The sequence below is a fragment of the Styela clava genome, chromosome 10 (genome assembly GCF_964204865.1).
Source record: "Styela clava chromosome 10, kaStyClav1.hap1.2, whole genome shotgun sequence".
Classification (NCBI taxonomy): Eukaryota; Metazoa; Chordata; class Ascidiacea; order Stolidobranchia; family Styelidae; genus Styela; species Styela clava.
Genome location: NC_135259.1, coordinates 5,180,220 through 5,205,701, shown reverse-complemented (window position 1 = coordinate 5,205,701; position 25,482 = coordinate 5,180,220). Strand labels below are relative to the sequence as shown.

Sequence of the window (25,482 nt, the reverse complement as noted above, 5' to 3'; positions counted from 1 at the left end):
GCTGACTATAATATGTTTTGCCGTACAAAGGTAATAGGATTTAGGATTTTAAACGCATATTTTTGCTATAAAAATAAAAAAGGCATGTAAACGATATAAATATTATTTCTGAAACTAAAATGATTCACCTATAAAGCTAATATGCATATGTACATCGACGTTTCATAGCTATAGTTGTGTTTACATTGTTTACACATAGTCTGCTCAAAAAATACCTTGCAGATAAAAACTGATATTTATTTCCCAATATCCCGAGTGTTAAAATTTCACTACTGCAGCGACAAGCAATTTTTATTTTTGCAGCATTGTTCAAATATCATTTCGCTGCTAAAATGATCTGTTTGTGCGTTTCACTACGCCAGTTAACCCTAGTTTTATTGGTATACACTGCCCGTTGGTCTGATGTTCCACAGCATATCCTGCGATATTCTATAATATTCCAACAGGTGCAACACAGAAAATCCTATTCTACAAGGTCACTGCTGCGCTTTGTTAGGTTACCTAAATACCAGCAGTTTCAGATACCAGAACTTTACACTGTTTTCCCAATAAGAAAATGTTTTTGCATAGAATAGAATATGAGTAACTGATATCAAAATTAGAGTAACACTCGAAATGCCTGATTGATAGTACTCTGTTAAATATGAATTTAAGCATTTAAGGAATGGTGCGGACTTTTTATAATTTTTCAAATTTGAAAGTAATGCTATGTAAAGAAGGGTTGCGAAGACCCACTTGACTGGTTAACATTCTGAATCTGCCACTATGGCTTAATTACAAATTAATCGGAAAGGAGCTTCAACCCTTCCCTGATACGAAAGTTGACGGATATATATAGGCTACAACAAAATTGATTTGTCTCAACATCAACGGCAGAAACATCAACAACATACGCCACGTTGACGACACCACCCCGCTGGCCAACACCGACGAGGATCTTCAAAAAATCTTTGATGAAGTGAAGAGAACAAGTGAACGAAAATGGGCTTGGCATGAATGTGAAGAAAACAAAACCAATAGTCATCAGTTAATAAAAAGTAGACATTCAAGCTAAAATCAACGTCCACAGAAAACAATTTAAATATCTAGGCCAAACAATTACCAATGAAAGCAAAAGTAACTAAGAAATCGAGATTCGCATTGCACAAGCCAACTTAATGTTCATCGAAATAATTGATAGTCTTTCAAAATACGTCAAAACGGGTTTCAAAACGATCCGTTCTATATGTATACCCATCCAGTACGGAAATACGACGTAAATTTCCTACAGCGTAGGCTACTACAATGACACATATCTTGGACATTTAAAAAAGGGTTATGGATTGTTGCCTTTATCTAAATTCTAACCTAAACACAACAACATGCAACATAATTACATTACCACCGTCTGATGCTTGTAACAGCAAGTAACTGATGCAGTTCATTGTCGCTTGGCGATAATAATCAGTGATTACAACACAAAGAACAATAATGTAATAATAAGGTAATATAAACAACGGACACAAAGTGTAGCACACTGCAACAAGAACAACCGAGCCTAATTCTCATAACATGAGTAAACGATGCTTTATGGATTTTTGGATGGTACGGAAATAGACTGATACTTCGCGGTGTTATAAATGAAGTTAAAATGTACAAAAAGGTTCGTTCGTCAGCATGGACGCATTGTCCTTCAATTTGCCTTCTTGCGTCTGTGATGCCACTGTTAACCTTTTACCCCAAAAATAATTTGGTTATGGCTATATATTAACTAGTATAGTGTCATGCATGCATGCAGTCATACCTTTTTGCCTCTCAAACTTAAAAACGACTTTAGTGTTAAAATGGATGGAACAAATGTAACTTTTAGTAGCCAACAACAGTAAAACAGCTGTGCAACCTTTTTCGCTCCAAATACACGTTTATTCCACAAAATACCCAAGGTGACATACAGCATAATATATTATCATTCGCCGAGGTAGGTAATTAAGTTTGGCATATTTCGTATCTACAATTCTAGAATTATTATCAAAACAAGATTTCTTCAATTGGATCTACATTCTATACCACGATAGATTTTCACTTGCTTAATTTTAGTCGTACATAGTTACAACAAGACAAGCTTACAAAGGCTTTCGCGCAATCTCGGAATAAGCACTATCAATGGTTTAGGTACGATATAATTTTTGAGATAGATTGAAGTTTTTAATGGAGGTTTTGTTACAATAACATCAGCAACAAAAACCCCAAAATTACTTCAATTCGATTTTAAATCACGAAACAAAGTTAATTATTCCTAAATTACTTGAGTTTCGTAAAATAAAATTTTTTTTTTAAATAATTAACGTACGTTACGTACGCCATCGATTACCAATATGAAATAATTTTTTTCATTCAGGGTTGCATCTTCACAATATATATTTTGTTTGAAATATTACACGAAATGCTTTTTTGAATTGCTTTCATTTACTCTTTGTTGTTGCTCGTGGTTTTGAAATGCGGCCACTATTCTGGATGTGATTTTTTGCCACAGTGAAGCAACGACAGATGAATCGGATTGGTGAAAGAGATTATTATTCAGATTTGTTTTAAATGGTCCACTGAAACATTCGTGGATTTCATGAAATTGGCAAAACAAAACACAAATTCAGTCAGATTTTTAATCAGTAGAAACAGACAAGTGCTAAGACCATAACAGTTTGACGTTTACCTTAATACATAACCATATATATATATATATATATATGGCAATTGGAAGCTAACCTGAGTTCAAAAATACCATATCGCTACAAAACACGCCTTGTGAGTTTTTATATACCCGCTGGTATTTAAACAAAGTCATTTAAAAAAGACTTTGAATACTTACCGGCAATTGCTTTCGAGGCAAATGATGAAGCATCAGGGTAATGCAATTTACTTCTAAATAAACTCGCATGTCGTCATCCTGTATACCTACTATAACCATCTTGAGCTATTCGGCAGAAAACCTCATTTAATATATAATTTATTAATAATTTGATTTCAATTTAATATATATATATATATAGACTTTTCCGAGCATTTGGTAATACACCTATGGCAAGCCTTTTTATTCAGCAGTTGACAATTGATTTATCATTATTTCAGTTATCGGATTTAATTTATATTTGCGGTACATTATATATATAAAATGAACACTAATAACTTTAATATGTAAATCTCTATTTTTATTTTTTTATTTTGGAATAAACATTTAACCAAAGATTAGAGTTGCCACTTCTGGATACATTTTTTTTCGAATCAAATCTCGAATCAAACATTTTCGAATCGAATCTTTCCGAATCTGCTTCAACTAAGTTTTTTTTATTTGAATGTGTATGTTTGCTCAATGTCAAAAAAAACTCAAAGCTAGAAGAGAAAAACTTGAAAATTGAATACGCTATATAGCAAGGATGATAAGAGTTTTTCACTGAGCCACACTTATTTCCATCATGATAAAAAAGATGTAGGTCATAGATATCACCAATAAATGCATTGATGAAAAACTTTCTTTTGCAACTTATATGTGGGTCTTACAATACTCAGTTATTATTGTGTTATACTTGTATCCGGACTGAGGCAATTTGATGGAATTCATATGAGAAAATAAGCAGGGAACAGTTTTACTGTTATGTCATAAACACAGTAACAGCACTGCTTTCCCCAGTCCCATACCAGTATTAAGTGACTGTCACTATGGTATTTCACTTCCTGTTATATTGAATTGAGTCCGGCCTTATTACCGATTTTTTATCTTCAAATTTAAGTACAATATTTTATATTTATGCCAGCAGCATGGAGCAATACGACAAAAACATTCTAATTGCATCTGAATTACTACAAATGGGAAATGCTTACAAGAATATGAAGACGATAAAATTAACCACGATTAAATTAAATTAATTTCGAGAAAAACAATCGTTCACCCGACTACGATTGCGAACAAAAATTTCCATAAAAATTAGAGACAATATCATTTGTGGATAACAGCGTTATTGGCTAAATCGGGCTTCATTATTATCGTGGACTACGTTTAGTTTCGAAATTCAGAAAATCCAAATGTGCATAATGGACGCCGCGCTGACGAGCGATAATTGGTCGACGCTTCATCACGATCTAACATGGTCGCTGGGGCTAGAGTAAGACGGCATTCGCACAGTATGCTTGGTCTAGTACAGGGTGGTCGAAGGTTGTCGGCTCCGCGGGCCACAAAATATTTTTGCATTGTTCGCGGGCCACAATAGTGCCGAGAATAGGTAAACAGTGCAATACAAAACAAACACTTTTATTGTACAATCACATAGTTATCAGGCATAGCCATTCTAGGCTAATAGAATCCGCATTCGATTTTTAGTTTTCTATGATGCTGATATTGTTAGCATATATTCCCGACCAAAATGTTAGTAAGCCAGATAACAATTCGGACTGCCAAGCACATCATTCAACTTCGCTAGTTTCCCCAGCTAGCCATAACACTATTTAATTCAGTGACATTAGTGATGACAATATTTCAAAAGATTTTTCTGATTAATTTTATGACGAAACAACACGAAATGCGATTTTTTTGATTGCTCGCCGAATGTGACGCGGGCCAAAGATAATGAAGCGGCGGGCCACATGTGGCCCGCGGGCCTGGGTTTGGACCACCCTGGTCTAGTATAAAATCTGGCACGTGTTGATGTAAAACAGTGCACAAGTTGCCATTCCTCAAGTATTATTTACTCCCACCTGTCCGTTATGACATTTGCTAGAAATAATCTGAAATGTTTTATTCCCGCTTGTATCGCGCTAACAAAATTACAAGTAAATACTACTTTTATTTTGTAACAGCTGAAAAAAGACGTGTATGTACTATTACATTATGTCCCCCTGATTTCGTTTACCGCCACTCGAGTGGAAGCCTGACAAACGCAAACAAAATGAATATATATTTTCGAATGAGAAACATGACTGTCAATTAACATTGCCGGCCGATGAAATCATTTAGTAATAGTTCTCTTCAAATGTACGCGAAATATTTCACTCAGAACAAAGTTTGTATTAAATTTCAATCAAAATTAAATATTATCTAGACTCTAGAGTAGACGTCAGTAGCTGGTTCCTTATCCAATCATGCCAAGACGCACAATAACTTAGTCGCAGCGCAGGTGTGCTGTTGAAAATTTTCATTAAAATTGTCACGAATTTTCAGGTATACGATTCATTTGAATTCGCGCATAATAATAACTTATGCTATTCAGTCGAAAACTGAACTCGCAGTTTGGTGGAAAGTTAGGCCACACATCATCTCGAGTGATGCGTAAAAGAGTGTGTTGTGCCGAACTTGAAACTAATGACGGCAGATAAGTGAAAAAGTCAATCACGAAAAATTCATTTTCATTTATTTCCGTCCCGTAATTTGGTGTTATTTGGATGGCCGCATAAACGCATTCGGCAGATTTAAAGCCGCCGAAAACAACGATTTAATTAACAAACGTTCAATGTTTTTTCTCTCGGTAAATCGCTCTCTTTTTCCGAATCGCGTAAATCTGATTCGAATCGATTCGGAAAAGATGCGATTCGAATCGATCTGATTCGTAAATCCAAAAGTGGCATCCCTACCAAAGATAATTGATTGATATTTGATAGAAAATAAAAATACAATTCCATTGACGTCCTTTTCCAATCTTACTTATTTACTGAAAATAATGACAGACCAGTGATCACCTTTCCAGCATAATTTAAGCCGACATGTCAGCTGGTATTCGAGAAAGACCATTCCTATATAAAAATTTTATGAGCAAGAAGTATACCCAAACTTTTTTTTATGCTGCCTCAACATATTTTTTGGTTTAAACGGTGGGAAAAATATCCATTGATAGGTATTGTTTTTGCTACTGCCCTAGTATGTACGTATTTGTGCTACTTCAAAGTGCCCTGTTTTTATGTGGTAATTTCTTGAAGAAGCATTATCACAAACACCGCAAGTAATAGGCAGTTTAAAATTTTTTTTTTATTTTTTTATTTCCATACATCTGATTGCTTCATTGGGCATTACTTGAATTGCTTTTGTGCCGATCGAAGTACCGATTTCTTTCCCTCTGTACCCATCATCAATGGCTTGAAAAACTCCATGAATTATTTTGGTATCGAGTTCCTTGGCCAATTCGTCTAGTTGTCCAGCACAAGTCTCTTCTTCCCAATTTTCAAACCTTTCCAAACCAAAATTGAAAAAATATTTTTATATCATGTGCTGGCCACGAAGTGAACCTATAGATAACTTCTAAGGAATCGTTATTTTTCAAAACATTATTTTCCATATTCATATACATTTAAGAAAGTCGGTATATTTTTATTGTTAAATACAATACTGTTACTTAAAATCTATTACTTTATAAATTTGATATCAATGTGGTATCAAACAACATTTCAAACATCGCTGACATTGAATCTTATTTAAACTAATAGTAGAAATTTCGATAATTTTTCAACTATCAAATGCTAAGAGCATTTGATAGTTGAAAAATTGGCTCTTGGAGTCTCCTGCATCCGTCTTCATCAATATCTGCAAATCGAGTATATGCCTTCTTAGCCAAGTCTATATCTACATCAACCGAACAACCAATTGCTCCAATTATTTTAACAACATTTGCATCCTTTGTTTTGATAAGCGATAGAAATCCACGGCCATCTTTGAATAAAGCTGGATATAGATACTTATATACCACCGAGGAAATCTTCGTCGGATAACTGGGTCCGGATGGGCGTATATATATAGATTATGGAGCAGGGGTTCTCAAACTTTCTCTTGTGTTGTTGAGCCCTTGAAAAGGTTGACTATTATTCACGGAGCCCTAAAATAAATGTTAAAATTGTTACTTTCCGATTAATATTCCTGAGTAAGTTGAAAGTACTTTACTTAATTTAAACTGTAAATTTGACACTTGGCAAACATATTAATAATTAGGGGGCGAATCTTTTCTTTTTTGACATTTTTGGAAGACCTAAAGGGCCGCTAATAACGTGCGCGATTGCATTTTGTTACAATTGCCGATTGTTTTTGTCAGCATGGCGTGTTTTTAAACCTTAAACATATTTACGCCGGTGTTTATTCTCCCTAAATCAAAAATTTCCTTTGGCCTATACATGTATTGTTCCACAATGACGACAATAATTGCTTTTTTGTTATCGTGGGAAATTATGTGTTCAATGTGAAAAATAATGCTAAAAATAATAATTAATCAAAAAAGGGAAATCCGCAACTCAAATTTCTTGATTGGAAAGCGGCATTCTAAAATATTAAAACTAAAACTTAAAATGGGAGACCTCACTATAAGTCTGGTTTCAGCAGACCTTAAAACGCTTTTATAAACATTTTTAATCACAAAATTTGGTGGTATGTTAGGTTTTCTTTGGTTATTCATCGTAGTAACCGCGAAATCGAAACACAGTCAATTGTGCGCGCGATGTAGGCTACCTTTTTTTCATTCTGAAACTACCGACGGAGCCGCATGCAATAAAATAAATTTCAATCGTTCGTATTTTGCCCAGACCTTGTGATTTTTTAAACGCGATATCTTGCCTAAAAATAATCTCGAGTGCGAAAGAACAAATCAAGTTTGACAAATCCCAAGATGGCAAAAATACGACTCCAGTCTTGTTTATAGTTGGCAGTTTATCACGTATTTTATATTATTTTAGAATAGTATTCTTCCATTTTAGTAATCCTAATAGTAATCTCGAATCAAACGTGAATAACGATGAGCACAAAAAAATTATAACGACAAGACACTTTAAATGCTCGCATCGGTCATGGATTGAATATTTTACGCAACACAAATCTTTTTATCCTTTTTAATCGCGAAGGATGTTGCGTGGAGATTTCCTATTCCAATTTTGAACCCCTTCTCTCCTAAGAATCCTGGCTGCGCTCCTTCTTATAAATAATGTCATTTTTTAATTCCGCCTCTTTGCCATATTTCGAAACTATATTGTTGTCAAATTTTATTAAAGCTGTTATTGCTCATTTGAACAGTTACAAAATTAGCCAAGTCAGTATTTTGAAAAGTAATCGAATAGCTCGCGGAGCCCCTGGGTTTCTCTCGCGGAGCCCTGGGGCTCCGTACGTAGCACTTTGAGAACCTATGTTATAGAGGATCATTATGAAAAGCTCTGTGATGCTTCTCTCCTATTCATAATAAATATAGAACTGGATTTAAATATAACAGGAGACATATCACTTACTTGTCTGTAGTTTTATCTGTCGACCTTCCAAAATATTGAACTAACCAACAATGTCTTTCAGACTGAATACATAATGTAACCAATCGAAGTTTTTGCAGCAAATCTTTGCATAACTCATAACTTTATGCACTAACTCATAAAGCATTTGTTTGCCCTCATGTCGCTGAAGCGCAATAAAAAGTGCATGGGCAGTTTTAAACTAGATCTTCTATCAAACACTTATCAGAAGCTTATGATTCATTAGCAAAATAAAGTTTTTATTATGTTTTCGAAAAAATTGGACAGATATAGAGTATTGTTGGGTAATTCAGCAATAGCCCTGTTATCAGGAGGCCTATAAATGCCCTACATATAACAACATGTATAATTTGGCATGATATATTGTCATATCCAAGTCGATGATTTGAAATATCTGGTAAAATTTTATTATGCACGTTTGTCTCTTAGCAAACATTTTAATAATTAACCAGTCCTACATATAAATGTCAAACCAGAGGAGTAAACTTCATAATTAATTACATAGAATGGAAATCACATTATACCATGATATCTAAACGTGAATAAATATGGTACGTTTTGTATTAGTTCTATAAATAATTTATATTATCTAGTTAAATGCAGTATATTGTACGTAATATTTGGCAGGATATTTTCGTATCCGTATATAAGTCCGTATTCTGTTTCATTATAATGGACCAACATGACAGTACGCTGACAGAACAATAACAAAACAATACAGTTCTTTGCTTATCCTATACCAGGGGCGGGCAACCCCTGACACGCGTGCCAAACTTGGTACGCGAGCCCATTTATTCGGCACGCAAGCGAGGCCTTGGAAACGAGATCATTCTCCTTAAAAACTCTCCTTGTTTTTATCTACTCATGCTTGTGAATCTCTGTTCTCAGTTATGAACTTTCTTAAGTCTCGTAACCAGAATAGCCTGAAAGATGAAACTAGTAGTTCGTGTATTTCGTTGAAAGTTACAAAATATAAACCCAATGTGAAATCTTTATCAGCGGTAATGCACCAGCAGCAGTAGTCTCACTGATATAGATTATTGAATACGAAAAGTAACCGAGTCTCTTTGTCGCTCTGATATTTTCCGAATAGTGAATCTGTCTGTACATGTTAGGTTTATTGTTGTGTATTTTTTATTTTGGACGTAGAAAAGCATTGTTTTTAATTTTGGTCGGCACGCGGAAGAATTTTGTCGTTAAATTTAGCCGATTTTGGCACGCGAGTCGAAAATGGTTGCCCACTCCTATCCTATACGTATTTTCGGGATAATGTTCTTTTGTTCACAGTTGATGATAAATTCAATTACCTTTTCGACATATTTAAACGAAACAACATAATTAACAAAATTCAATGAAACAATAAAAAACAATCTTGAATGTTTAATTTTTCTACACCTTGCTTACAATAAAACATATTTGAAGCCTGGAATATTACACGAATATCAGATAATGCGGTTAAACGAACTACAAAAAAATGTGCCCCGTAGATTTGATGTGAAAACATGAGGGTTTTCAAGCTTTTAATAACATAACCGTACATTAACCAGCACGGACATATTTCTTGGCTGTATTGCATTTTGTTGAAATAAAATTTGTATATGTGTCAAATCGTAATCTTTCAGATTGGAGAAACAATAAAGATTAGCTTATACAAATATGGCGATTCTATATGTAGTTCGAAATTCTTGCCACATACTAACAAAAATATATTCTGTAACGTTTCGTCTGACCAAAGATAGAATCAGAACAGAACCACTCATCAATCGGCCATAGTACAAAGATAAATGAAAATGGCCACAAACCTAGTGATCGAAAGAATTCGGTCGTGTTTGCTCTGGTTTTAGAGGTTCCTGGAAATTTATACATAAAAGTGTGTGTCTATATTGACTATGTTTTACCAGCACTCTTTCAATTGTTTGCACGATCATAAAAAGTTAGGATCGTTCACAGAGACAGCACAGGGAAAAGCTGTCAACACAAGGTGAGGTCAATAGCGTACTAGCATTGATGCAACTTTGAGGGAACTTTACGAAAGAATTCATTCGCATGTTGTAGGGTTTTAGATTCATAAGAAATCTTCTAGTATGCCTTTTTAATTCAGCAGAAGTTGACCATGTGAGAAATATGTTTTATTTTCACCGGGGATCGGGAAAACTTGATTTTGGGAAATAAAAGAGGCGGTAAAAAGTAATTGTGACACAAGGAGGTAGATTGAATTTGACCAAAACTACACACTACTGTTCGGGGTTCGATTAATAAGAAATAGTCGCACATTCTGTCAAATACTATGTATGTCTAAGGTTGCAAAACAAAGCAAATAATCTATTTCTCATGTAGTCCGCATGATATGTACTTTAGAAATTATTAGGTCACTTTACATACTGTTAAGCTGTAAGAATAGAAAAATAAACTCGATTTAACCAGTGATATGATTCGTATTTAAATTCAGCAACAATCAATTGCAAATAATACTCTGCATAAATGAGAATGATGCTCAGACATACGGACATGACGCTTGCGCATCGCATCGGTGATAGTATGAAACGCTCGCTCGCTGGCTACGGCTCGGCTAAGCATTGATTTTGCTAAAAAGATCGACAGACAAGCGAGACGGAATAAAGTGTTTCTACAAAATTAAATAAAAAGAAACATTTTGATTGAAATATCGGGAATAAAAGGAAATTTATTCAAAGTAATAAAAGCAATTGCCTTCTAGCCAATTTTGCCCACTTCAAGTACTGAAGATTTTGAAATCGATTGGTCAAATAGTAGCAGATAAACACGATTTTCACATCAACAACAACAACAACAAGAACACCACCAACAACAACAAGAACACCAACAACAACACGTTGATAGAACGTCCCATATATGCACACTTTGTGCCCAGAAGGTAATTGATAAAAATCGGATTGGGGTATATAAAATGTGCTGTAATGCAGTTTTACATATTAATCATAAAACTAACATACAATAAATCGTAGGCGTATTTTGTGTATCAGAGCTGTGTTTCAGGAGTAACTCCCGGATTACAAAGTTTGTTTACAATTTACCTTTGTCCTTCAAAACTTTTAAGTTCACTTTATTTATGAAGTTTCGTAGATCGTCAGCGTATGACTAATCACTGTTTACTTTAATACGCAACTTAATCGGGACTAAGAAAATACGTGGCGTGTTGAGGGCGTGTTTCGCCACAAACAGATATCATAATAAAACAATTATATCTCTCTGTGTAATAGTGTTTGTTTTTACCTATACTTTGCGTCAATTGTTATCAACCTCCTTATTGAATTATCAGAAACGAGGAAAGTACATAATAAATAGTGATATAGTGAAATAAATAGTGGAAAAAGTGATAAAAAGCAAATATAATAATTCCAACAAGCGTTCATTTATAATATACAAGAGGCCTTGGAGTAGACAACTTCAATTCCACGCAGGGGATACGACATGAACACGTATTCAGACTTGTTTGAAGATTTGTCACTAAGTAAACACACTTCTTCTTTTCAAACTGCAATCAGTTTTAACACGCCTTAGAGTCGATTTAAGACAGGAAAGTACATTTCATTGATGGACGTTTAAAAATGATGATGATATTTTAACGTCTAAAACAGCAGGGATAGTCTGGAATATTATTACATTACTTTTTTGCGATAATGTAAATCATAAAGTTTATAATTTTATACGTTTAAGTGTATTGCACGAATCATATAAGCTCATTGTTTGCTCTAAAATTTTAGTTTCTGTATATACTTTATTTAAAAATGACAAATCATGTCATTTTCGAAATCGTTCGAAAAAGTATGTTAGAAAAGTTACTCGTCTGCGTCTTGTCACTGACAGTAAAGTTAAATAAATTGTATCATTGGAACCGCAGAATCTATATTGAAAGTAGTGTGGGAATAACGGCCGTCGAGAAATGCATGTATTAAAATATTGGTAAATTTTTGGTATAATATATGCACTATTATTCAAACTTTGGAAAATGTTGCAATGAAAAATCTCTAGGGTCCCCATCTTCAATAAAATGATGATTTCAGCATTATATATTTTTATTTTCGTTCAAACTTCATTATATTCAGATTTACAGTATATCTAGAATTATCTATTTTACCGAATAAAATTATGGGTTGCTGCACGAAGAAAGCATGGAAGAATTGGGCAAAAATGAACGCCTTGCTGCTGGCAACGCTTGCTGGAGTAATCGTCGGCATCTGTCTTGGTATAGGAATGAGGGAAGCTCATTTATCACAACTTGATATTTATTATTTTATGTTTCCTGGAGAACTTTTGCTCAGAATGCTTAAAATGATGATATTACCATTGATTGTGTGCAGTCTCATAACAGGTAAACATTGAATATTGTTTCCTTGTTTAACTAAATCAGCCACGGATAAACTGAGGCTAACGGCTCGATAATGACTCCCAAAATATTCGGAATGGAATGTGTGCTATTTCTTTAAAAAAAAAAGAAGAGGCATGCTGAATGAAAATTTCCACCAAAATCAATGATCTTGCCCGTCTTTATAAGAACAGACTAATTCGAACTCCTAGCTTGGTATTTTAAGCAATGACCTTACTTTATTGCCTAAAACTCTAGCACAATAAAAATGTTTACGAGTACTTATCTTAGTAGGACAAAACGTAAGTTGACGTGTTATTAATAATTCTATGAATTACTGATTTATATAAATGGTGCCAAACTTTCAAAAATATAAGTTTCTTTGATTGTGCATCTTTGTGTATAGAAAATTTGGAGAAACGTAAAGAGCAACACGTTTTTTTTACAAATTTTCATTATATTTATCCACAGTAATTAACGCCCGATTTCACCCACCAGATAAATATTTTTAAAAACACCTGGCAAACACTAGATTGTCAATTTATTCAATGTGATGTTTGAATAAATAAATATTTACAACATAATTGATTGCGTGATTTATATTTGATAAAATATTTTTGTTTGAGATGAACATATTTTATGAATTGAATCACAGATCATAATATGCATACCATACTTAGTAAAATATGATGAGAAAATATATACTATGCAATAAATAAAACTAACTGAATTTTGTTGACAACTGGCATGTCCCTACCACATTATTCAAGACTAAGATTAAACCTTACAAGTGTTTTTCAATACGTGTGGTCGGATAAATATTTTGGGAAGTTTTATATGAGATTTGTCAATTTTTATTGATTGGTCAATTTTACAAATTAATACGCTTTTATAAACGAAAAAAAGTAATCGTATTAATTGCAGTGAACAAAGCACGTAAATTATAAATACATTTGTTGTAAGCACACAATGTTGTAAGCTATCATTGTAGCATTATATTCTTCTGAAAAGCAAATAATTATCACTGAATTTCAATATTATCGCAATAATTAAAATATTACAAAATTGTTCAATCTGATCTGATGGTGATTTATCATTTGTCATTTTATATATATTTATAGAATCATTCTACTGCCAGCAAGTATTGTCATTTAGCCTACGCAAAAAAACTTTTGATCATAACACTGGTAAATGTGACAAAGTTGAATTCTACCAAATAGAGATGATTCAATCACAACAATAGAATTTATTTGACAACGTGATGGGTTCAGCAAAGTAAACTTAAATAATTTTTATCCGCAATTCTATTTTCCTTATTTTCTCTTGTTGATTAATGATACAGTATTTACCAAACATGACGATGAAGAATGAAAACTTGTTTACACACTTCAACGTTTCAGAGCATTGAAGGTCATTGGGAGTATCGCAAATACCTTTATTTGTCATAAGGGAATTTATATTACAACAGTGAATTTTATCAAAATGTAATACATTATGTGTAGTTTTGTAACGTTATTTGTTTCATAGGCGTTGCCAGCCTCGATCAGAATGCATCAGGAAAAATGGGCTTGAGAGCTGTCGTATACTATATGTGTACCACACTGATTGCTGTTATCATTGGTATCGTACTAGTGGTAACCATTGAGCCAGGTAATAACTCATTTCGTGGTTTTGTATAAAAACCATGCGTAATTACAGGTAACTAGACGGAAGCATTCCTTGTTGTCCAATGCGTAATGTAATAAATATAATGTGAAGTTATGAGCTGACCATTGTTTTTACATGACAGAGGTGAAAAAATCTATGCTAATATTTAAAATACTTACAATATTTCTTAAACAAAGCCACTCTAAAAGTGGCTCATGTAGAATGGGATTCAAGTCTGTAAAACAATAAACCTAATATAAAAAATATGGAATAATTAGTGTGATTAAGATTCAAAACTGGCTCGGGTACAAGACTCAACTAGGGTATAAATTAAAAAACCAGAGACATTATATTCTAGCCATACAAATTTATAGAAATTGTTCTAAACAAGCTGGAAATATTATTAGACAGTATTTTATATCAGATCCCCAGGTTTTTCATACACTATTTATGGTATTCTAGATGGAAAACCTGTAATATCTCACTGTATTTGTTACTGAGCGTTTTAGCATTAAAAAATTTTATGTTGAAATAAGTAACTCGCTTTTTATAGCTTTATACCCTTTGACGCCAATATTTGCTGTTGTTCTCGGTGTCTTTGAAAGCCCAGCAAACAAGACTTATAATATGTATTCAGTCGATAAAATCTTGTTCACCAAGTTATGTCAATACTTTTAACCGCTGAAGGATTGTGTGTATATATAAAAGTTAGATAATGAATAATTTGAACTCAACATTCCAAGCTTCAACAACGTAATAGTGAAGCAACAGTCAAATTGAACTTTGTTTGACCTACAGAGTTGGTAGCAGTTGAGTCAATTAAGCTTTATTAATCCATCGCTTGATACTAAAAATTTATGCATCTATAATTATATAATATATTGTTGGATATCTCTTACCAAATATTTTATCTTATTTTTATTTTTCTATTTATTTCTAGGTAGAGCCGGCAAAGATGACATTGAATCAACCGGAAGTTCACCGGAAGTTACGGCAGTTGATGCTATGTTGGATCTACTGAGGTGAGAAACATGAATAAGTCGCAGCAGTAAAATTTCAAATATAAATTTTAGAATATAAATATAGTTCTACGTTGATGAATTTCAGCAAAGTTGCCAAACTTTCTCAGTAATGCAATATTGAGGTTTGTATGTTTTTAAATATGGTATGAGTGCTCTAAAGATCAACTGATTTTTAAAAAATACCTTTTTAAAACACACCAGAAAAATGTTTACGTATCTGACTCTACCTTCATTTTTTGCCAATCGATTATTATATAGTATCATATCTGTTCACAGAATAGGCTTTTGTAGTTGCAATGCAGATAACATTTTATAATCCCCCTATTTAGTCGCCTTTTTCACTTTTGTTCGACAGAAATTTGTTTCCGGAGAATATCGTTCAAGCTTGCTTTCAACAGGTGAAACTTATATATACTGTTAATTCACATATAATACCATTCATCAATTAAACATTTCTTTCAATACTGTGATATAGTTGCACATCGCATAACAAAAATTCTGAAAGTTCAAATATAAGTATTATTGATTGGCAGACTACAGGAACAATATGACAATCGTAAATGTAGGCAAAATCACAGAAGTTTTTGGCTAAGTATAGATGACATCCAATATTCAGGCGTGGTATTCAAGCACTACAATCTATTAGTGTACAAAATGTAAATTTTAAAATACATTCTGTGACCTAAAAATGTAAATTAAGCATGAAATCTATAGCTGAAGCATGAGCAAATTAGGAAGCTCTATTGGGCTCATGTAACCATAGTCTAAGGCAGCGTTTTTTGGTCGCGGACTATTTTTTCACCGGCGACAACCTTTGCGGACTCAACGTGCGTTTATTGCAAGAAGTAATAAAACCAAACACAACAGAATTTCAACGAATTTCAAAATCGGAAATTCGCCGAAATTACGCTTTTGTTAAAAGAGCCGACTTTTTTAGTGGATAAATGGCCTTTCTTGTCGCACAATATTCAATCCATGACAACGACGAGAATTTAAAATATCTTTTTAATTTAATTGTGTTCATGGTCACTCGCGGTTGCGTCAACATATGACAAGATGAAAGCATTATTTCTTTAAAATACCACGGCAATCTGCGAACTTAATAATATGAGAATATATTGCCTGATTATATTTAGTTTTGTTACATATTTTTTGCAATCTTGCGAATTTGTTATCGCGGCTAGAAAAATCCTATTATCTTCTATAAATTTCTAGAACGTACAACTTGATTTAGTACTTAATAAAAAGATAATTGAAGTATATTAGTAAATCGAAAAATCGAAAAAAATATTGATCGCCTTGATGATCATTTTAATCTGCGGCTGTGTTGACGAAATAAAAGCAATACTTCAGAAAATATCATGACAATTCGTGGACACAAAAATGCGTGGTAAAGTGCCCGATTATATTTTGTTTTGATTCTTATTTTTGGGAATTTGACAAATCTGAGCTATAGGTACAACACTTACGGCGCTCCAGTACTGTACATACAAATGTTGAGGCAGTAAAGCAAAAAATCCTAAGGGAAATTTTGCGATTTGTAATGTATAAAAAAGCGATTTTAATCGGTCTCGGACCATCATAAAACAAAACTCATGGTGTTCTCCGTTTTATTTTTAGTATATATTTTGTATTGCCGCTTATCAATTTAGAAAATTTAGTTTGCCACCATTGACACCTACCAAAAACAAAATTTCCTCGTTGTTCGAGCTCCGAGAAACAGCACTTGGGTATCTATCCAGTATCGACTCGTGTTCTCGTCGGAAATCCGAAAGTGAGTTGTGAACTCCAATCGTTTGATTAAAGCGACGCGCAAATGACCTGTAGCGTCACCTGTTACCAAATTTTCGAATAGTAAATTGCTATTCTAGTAGTTGAATATTCGAATATATGCGCAGCCCTGCTCAGTATCCAGTAATTATTGACTCGATTGATGACATGTGAATAAACTTGCTTTTTATGTTTTATGTAAATTCTAACGTAAATCGTAACATGGCTGATGGTTAAGTTTCGCAGTGAATTTCTGGCTCGTTGCGGACTCATTCAAACGCTCCGCGGACTCGGGTGGGAAACACTGGTCTAAGGCAACCTACTTGTTTTTAAATTGTATTTCTGAGCAGAGTATGAAATTTTATACCTTCATAATCAATATTTTTTTTTTCGTAGTATCAAACACGTCGTGAACCAATCTATGGGAACGTCAGCGAATTGTTGAACATGACTGGAATGACAACTGCCTCACCAACTGAACCCCCTGTTACTGAAATGGTTGAGCAAGTTGTAGACTATAAAATTGTAAGCAATTTACTGTCTCTTTGTCTTCATATAAATATAAATAAAAAGAAATTTACTATATACAATGTTTTTATACTTCTCTGTACAATATTAACACCATTTATCCGCTACAAAACAGGTTGGAGAATACAAGTTAGGCGTCAACGTTTTGGGACTGATCACGTTTTGTATAACTTTTGGAATAATTATCGGAAAATTGGAAGGCGGACAACTTTTGGTGCAATTTTTTTCCATTTTCAACGAGGCTGTCATGAAAATGGTTAAAATTGTTATTTGGTGAGTGATATTTGATATATATATTCAAAATCTTTTGACAATCTTTGGCAAACTGTTGTCCGTGCATAGATATATAGTATTAGTTAGTCTTGTTATTGACTAGGTCAAAAAAATATTCGCGCTATTGACTAGGTCTTATTTTGAGGGGAGGGCTTATTTTAAAATCATTTTTAAAATTCAGGGTAGGTCTTATTTTCAGGATAGCTCTCATTTTCGGGGAAACACGGTATGGCACAGTGAGACTCCGAAGTTAACAAACATCCTTAATGATCATTAGTCTAAGTCATTTATATATACTTTTAGTATGAACTTATTATATATTATAAATTTATTATATAAAAGGTATTCTCCAATTGGTATCATTTTTTTGATTGCTGGGGAGATTATGAAAATGGAAGATCCTGAACAAACGATGCAACAGCTTGGTTTATACATTGCGACCGTTGTTTCAGGTTTAGCAATACACGGACTCATTGTTCTTCCTCTGATATATTTTATCGTCGTTCGAAAAAATCCTTTTACTTACGTTCTTGGGGTTTCTCAGGTGAAAACAATGTTCTTTGTATAGAAGGCGAAGAAATTATGAAAAATTTACGATATAAATATATCATAAAACACATTTATAGTAGAAGTCTTTCAACAGATGGCTATTTGTCGAAATTTTACATACTCATTCGGTTATATAATGCAGCTATTACTTGCAACTATTAGTTGGGTTGCGCGGGAATAACTAACTTATCCTCCTTCTGTGCCTTTATGATAGTGGATCCGTATGCGTGTAGAAGAAACAGGACTATACTATGCAAGTTAAGAATCGCGCTGCGCACAAACACAAATGTACTTCTGTAACGTTTCGTCTGACCAAAATCAGACTTCCTCGGACAAGCAGTTTACAACAAACACTGCTTGTCTGAGGAAGTCTGAATTTGATCAGAGGAAACGTTACAGAAATATATTTGTGTTAGTGTACAGCAGGACTCTTTAATTGCATAATATTTGCAATGATTTAAAAAAAATACATCTTGATAGAAATTTCAAGTGCAATTATCTACAAACAGGCTCTCATGACTGCATTGGCAACATCATCAAGTTCAGCAACACTGCCCATCACCATTAGTAATTTAGAAGACATTAACAAAGTTGACAAACGGTGTACGAGGTACAGCGGAAATATTGCAATAATTTCAACCTTTTTTATAGATGAGTACATATTATAATAAAACTTCTAAGTTAAATATTGATTCGACGAAATTCCAACTTTTTACGTTTCATGCCAACGACCCCGAATAAATTCACTGTATTACAAAATAATGCAAACAAAATTGTGGGGTTGAAGTGGAGTAGGCGATTAAACGGTAAATTTGATCTAATTGCTTTGAAAAACAATCTATCTGAAATCTGTCGGTTGTATACATACATCAATGTTAAAACAATATACGAAGGTAGGCTTCAAAAATACAAAGAACCAGAAGGCCAACCTTTCTAAAATAATGGTACAATAGTAACGGTCGTAATTTTTCTTCTTTTTCATACAGTTATACTATGGTTTAATTTAGTTGAATGGTTAATTAATTACATGTGTATGAATCGAATACGTTATGATCTCCTAAAAATATACTTTTTCAGGTTTGTTCTTCCCATTGGTGCTACAATAAACATGGATGGAACTGCATTATATGAAGCTGTTGCAGCAATATTTATTGCTCAAGTCAATGACATATCGTTGAGTTTCGGAGAAATAGTAACAATCAGGTATACTGTAGTTTAAATAACAATAAATATATAAATCGAGGTTGCAACGTAGTATAAAAACGGTGGCAAATTTAAATTGCACCTTGTATTTTGTATGTAAATACCTATATTCTATAAGTAGGTACAATTGACAAGTGCTTCTCCATGCATAATGGTACAAACTGTATGTATAATATAAAATAAATGAAAAAAATAGTTGAAAACTGAAAGATGGAACTTATTGAACATGCAATGAAAAAATTGTAAATATTGTTTATTGCTCGGCCTGAAACACGCGATGTGGATAATGTACCCTTTTAATATCACTTCTAGGGATAAAAATGTCAATGGACAGAATCTAGAATTAGATCATTCATAAATAATGACTTTGTCGGAGAACATATATATATACTATTCTAAATTGGTATTTAACAATTATTGATTCAGCGTCACTGCAACATTTGCAAGTATTGGAGCTGCTGGAGTTCCACAAGCAGGATTGATTACTCTGGTAATTGTTTTGCAAGCGGTTGGATTGCCAACAGAGGATATTACGCTCATTTTAGCAGTAGATTGGTTGCTGTAAGTACGATTTATGTTAGGTTCTGAGCTCCAACGGTTCGTGTTTCTCAATATTTTTCATTGATATATATTTACAAAAAAAGTTAGTTGTGTGTGTTTATACATCTGTGCATTATTGACTTAAACTCACTTTAATGATATTGTATAGTTTTGGTATCAATTCTTAAAACAACTCTATTTGTTTACTAACTTTGATCAATTAATTAGAATTTTACCGGAATTTAGATATAAATAAATATTCTTATCGTTCTTCATCATTCTTTACTGGCAGTGTCATTACTGACTTATTATCTCATGCTAAGTCTTACACATGGAACATGTAGGCTGATATATTCTATCTGCCAACAAATCTCCTAATAAGCTGTGTAAACCTTTTCGTTCGTGAACTAATGGGCTGAATTAAATTTGAGTTATACTTATGTCACAGAGAATGCTCAACCCTAAGACAATAAAGCATTTCATTGTTGTATAAAATGATCACCACAAATTGTAATTCGAAAAAAACGAAAACAGTTGCGACAAGCAAACGTAACTTTTTTAACAGAGACCGCATTCGAACAACAGTAAATGTGCTAGGAGATTCCATTGGCGCTGGAGTTGTTCAAAAATTATCCAAAGAGGACTTGGAACGCGTGGATGAAATGAAACGTCCTTCTACTCGACAAGAATTACATAAACGGTACTTGAGCACAGACTCCGATTCGACAGTTACTGAAGTTACGACAGGCAAGGTAAGTTAGATCGTCATTTTGTGACCGTTTGAAGACGAGAAGTGCTAAATTCTCAGTTTTTGTAATTTGATGAATATGTTTTTGAATACATCACGGGTTTATACATGGGGTTTGGAAGCAAAGAAATAGCTAAATAGGCCGGTTGGCAATTCTGATCCCTAATTACTTGAATATACACGATATTGTAAACTGACGAAGACATTCCCAAAACATAGTAATACAGAAACAACTGGTGAAAACGACGTTCCGGTCAGTTGTTCCTGCGTTACAATAAATAAGCCTGCTGGTGGAAACCACTCGCTATTGCCGAAGCATGTACCGAGCTTGTTTGGCTTTATATTAAAGTGATGTACATAGTGTGGGTTATGGCATACCATCAAATCTACTCAGCAAAACATACAATGACAAAAACTATTTAGTGGCATTCCATTTTTTAGATTGAATCGAAAGCAGCAAATCAAAATGAATTTGCACCTCACTATAATCAGTTTAGTAAAGACGATTCGGTAAGACAAAGTTTTGCTTTCTATATATATTTTTTAAATCCAATAAAACGTAAATCTACTACAATTTGTTTAATATTAAATTTGGTTTGAGCAATGCTCCAAATTTCCAGGGCTACCGAGAATAGACCAGAATGGGTTATGGGTTCGGGTACATTGTATTTTTGTACATTCGTGTAGTTGATTTAGCCGATATTGCTTACGGGGATCTCTCAACAATAAAGATCATGAGATACATTTATATACAAATGTAGACTAACTTAGTCTCCTTCATTCTTCAAATTACCTTATGTTTTCAGCTTCGAATGAGAAACGGAAAAGTGAATGACGCTTACCTGCCTGGTAACGAAATGTCTACCAGCTTGTAAGCAATGCAATGTAACAAGAAACTGGTGTTTTATTTTCATACAAATTTGTAAATTTAGCACAATATTTTCACCTCTTTCTAATTCAACATGTGACTGAATTGCTCTGTGATTTGAAAGTAAAAATTAAACATATTATAAGAAGTCTCATCAATACTTGTTAGTATTTTCACAATACCAATTACAATTTTGTCATTATACAATATAAATAACGTTTTCGTAACGGTATTTTAAAATTTTATTCTTCAAATGGCTTATTTTCGTATATGTCAATAAATGCTAGAATATCGTTTTTTATTTTGCTGTTTTGGAGTGCGCTTATTGAATGGACAGAACCAATTTCATATCACGAACTATAGGCAATTATAATTTGAAAGAAAATTTAAAAATGTATCGGTATTTTGCAGTCACAACATTTTTTTTGACTTGAAGCATTTGGTTCATCAATAAACTCTATAGCAGACTGCCGAGCACGCCATAATTTAAAAATACCGGTGATATTTATCAATTTCAAGAAAGTCCTGTCACGCAGTTGGATAGTTGCTTTGTCTCATATTTAATGTTTTAAATAAAATGTGAATATGGAGATTTTCATATTTAATGTGTGATTATTTTAAACATTTCATGCAAAAAATTAGAATGATATATTTGACTGAAATAAATCATTGTTTTAAACTGAATCTAAATTGATAGAAGTTCATTATCATGGTAGTGCAACGATCAACCTGTCTTGTATTTGACCACCAGTAACGTCACGGGTCGTTTAATACCGCCCCAATTATGACATCAGACAGATGTCACGTGCCACGATCCCGCGTTCTTCGGGTAGTTATAAAATGGCTATGTCCGCTATGTCACTACTAAAATGGATGTTTCCCTACTAAATTGGCTATGTCCCTTCTAAAATCGCAATCCCGATATGTCCCTACTAAAATGGCGATGTCCACTATGTCCCTACTAAAATGGCTATGGCCGCTGTGTTTCTACTAAAATGGCGATATCCCTACTAAAATGGCAATGTCCACTGTGTCCCTACTAAAATGGCGATGTCCGCTATGTTTCTACTAAAATGGCGATGTCCGCTATGTTTCTACTAAAATGGCGATGTCCACTATGTCCCTACTAAAATGGCGATGTCCACTATGTCCCTACTAAAATGGCGATGTCCGCTATGTTTCTACTAAAATGGCGATGTCCGCTATGTTTCTTCTAAAATGGCGATGTCCACTATGTCCCTACTAAAATGGCGATGTCCACTATGTCCCTACTAAAATGGCGATGTCCGCTATGTTTCTACTAAAATGGCGATGTCCACTATGTCCCTACTAAAATGGCGATGTCCACTATGTCCCTACTAAAATGGCTATGTCCGTTATGTTTCTACTAAAATGGCGATATCCCTACTAAAATGGCGATGTCCACTGTGTCCCTACTAAAATGGCGATGTCCACTGTGTCCCTACTAAAATGGCGATGTCCACTATGTCCTTACTAAAATGGCTATGTCCGCTATGTCAATACAAAAATGGCTATGTCCCTTCTAAAATCGCAATCCCGGTATGTCCCTACTAGAATGGCGATGTCCACTATGTCCCTACTAAAATGGCGATGTCCCCTATGTCTCTACTAAAATGACGATATCCCTAATAAAATGGCGATGTCCACTGTGTCCCTACTAAAATGATGATGTCCACTATGTGCTTACTAAAATGGCTATGTCCGCTATGTCAATACTAAAATGGCTATGTCCGCTATGTTCCTACTAAAATGGCTATGTCCCTTCTAAAATCGCAATCCCGGTATGTCCCTACTAAAATGGCGATGTCCACTATGTCCCTACTAAAATGGCGATGTCCACTATGTCCCTACTAAAATGGCTATGTCCGCTATGTCTCTACTAAAATGGCTATGTCCCTTCTAAAATTGCAATCCCGATATGTCCCTACTAAAATGGCGATGTCCACTATGTCCCTACTAAAATGGCGATGTCCGCTATGTTTCTACTAAAATGGCGATGTCCACTATGTCCCTACTAAAATGGCGATGTCCACTATGTCCCTACTAAAATGGCTATGTCCGCTATGTCCCTACTAAAATGGCTATGTCCCTTCTAAAATTGCAATCCCGATATGTCTCTACTAAAATGGCGATGTCCACTATGTCTCTACTAAAATGGCGATGTCCGCTATGTTTCTACTAAAATGGCGATGTCCACTATGTCCCTACTAAAATGGCGATGTCCACTATGTCCCTACTAAAATGGCTATGTCCGCTATGTTTCTACTAAAATGGCGATATCCCTACTAAAATGGCGATGTCCACTGTGTCCCTACTAAAATGGCGATGTACACTGTGTCCCTACTAAAATGGCGATGTCCACTATGTCCTTACTAAAATGGCTATGTCCGCTATGTCAATACAAAAATGGCTATGTCCCTTCTAAAATCGCAATCCCGGTATGTCCCTACTAGAATGGCGATGTCCACTATGTCCCTACTAAAATGGCGATGTCCACTATGTTTCTACTAAAATGACGATATCCCTACTAAAATGGCGATGTCCACTGTGTCCCTACTAAAATGATGATGTCCGCTATGTCAATACTAAAATGGCTATGTCTGCTATGTTCCTACTAAAATGGCTATGTCCCTTCTAAAATCGCAATCCCGGTATGTCCCTACTAAAATGGCGATGTCCACTATGTCCCTACTAAAATGGCGATGTCCACTGTGTCCCTACTAAAATGATGATGTCCGCTATGTCAATACTAAAATGGCTATGTCTGCTATGTTCCTACTAAAATGGCTATGTCCCTTCTAAAATCGCAATCCCGGTATGTCCCTACTAAAATGGCGATGTCCACTATGTCCCTACTAAAATGGCGATGTCCACTATGTCCCTACTAAAATGGCTATGTCCGCTATGTCCCTACTAAAATGGCTATGTCCCTTCTAAAATTGCAATCCCGATATGTCCCTACTAAAATGGCGATGTCCACTATGTCTCTACTAAAATGGCTATGTCCGCTATGTACCTACTAAAATGGCTATGTCCGCTATGTTCCTACTAAAATGGCTATGTCCCATCTAAAATCGCGAATCCGATATTTTCCTACTAAATAGACTATGTCCGCTATGTCCCTACTAAAATGGCTATGTCCCTACTAAAATGGCGGTGTCCCCAAAATGTCGTGTCCCACTTGTCTCACGTGTCCCACTTGTACTACTAGACCACGTGTACCACTTAACCTACATGTACAACTTGTACCACGTGTCCCACTTGTACCACATGTCCCATCACTTGTCCCAAGTGTACCAAGAACAAGTGGACCACTTGCCCCATGTGTAACACTTGCCTCACGTGTACCACGTGTCACAATTGCCCCACGTGTCACACCTGTCCCACGTGTCACACTTGCTCCACCTGTACCACGTGTCACACTTGTCCCATGTGTCCCTTTTGTCACATTGAATATCAATAAGAAATGTTTCCTAATTCAAATTTTTCAATTGGGATACATATATTAAAGATATACCAATACTGCTTTTATCGCCAAATCGGTTCCGAACCGATATCGACACGGCTATATTCCGGCACTTATAACCCATGTCATAACAACACTTTTCGCCGCAACACTTTTTTAAACAAATTATGGTAGTTTCTGCAAACGTGTTGTTGCGAACATGCGCAAGGATTGTGACTTCTACCACAACTAAATGAAATGTAGTGTGTAGTAATCGTCATACAC

At 34.5% G+C, this 25,482-nt stretch overlaps 1 protein-coding gene across 1 annotated transcript; it reads left to right on the top strand.

Moving 5' to 3' along the window:
- Window positions 1–12,319: 12,319 nt before the first annotated feature.
- Window positions 12,320–22,387, top strand: LOC120337594 (excitatory amino acid transporter 3-like). Its single transcript, XM_039405431.2, has 13 exons — window positions 12,320–12,589; window positions 14,111–14,233; window positions 15,171–15,252; window positions 15,608–15,650; window positions 17,419–17,547; window positions 17,666–17,823; window positions 18,166–18,367; window positions 18,882–18,982; window positions 19,450–19,575; window positions 20,002–20,136; window positions 20,681–20,867; window positions 21,305–21,373; window positions 21,670–22,387. The coding sequence occupies exons 1-13, from the start codon at window positions 12,367–12,369 to the stop codon at window positions 21,736–21,738; spliced, it is 1,647 nt and encodes a 548-aa protein (XP_039261365.1). The 5' UTR covers window positions 12,320–12,366; the 3' UTR covers window positions 21,739–22,387.
- The last annotated feature ends 3,095 nt before the right edge of the window (window positions 22,388–25,482 follow it).

Coding starts and splice junctions, on each gene's coding strand:
- LOC120337594 (XM_039405431.2), top strand. CDS start 12,367: ATGGGTTGCTGCACGAAGAAAGCATGGAAGAATTGGGCAAAAATGAAC. Junction 12,590..14,110: donor TGTGTGCAGTCTCATAACAG/GTAAACATTGAA, acceptor TTTGTTTCATAG/GCGTTGCCAGCCTCGATCAG. Junction 18,983..19,449: donor GTTGACAAACGGTGTACGAG/GTACAGCGGAAA, acceptor ATACTTTTTCAG/GTTTGTTCTTCCCATTGGTG.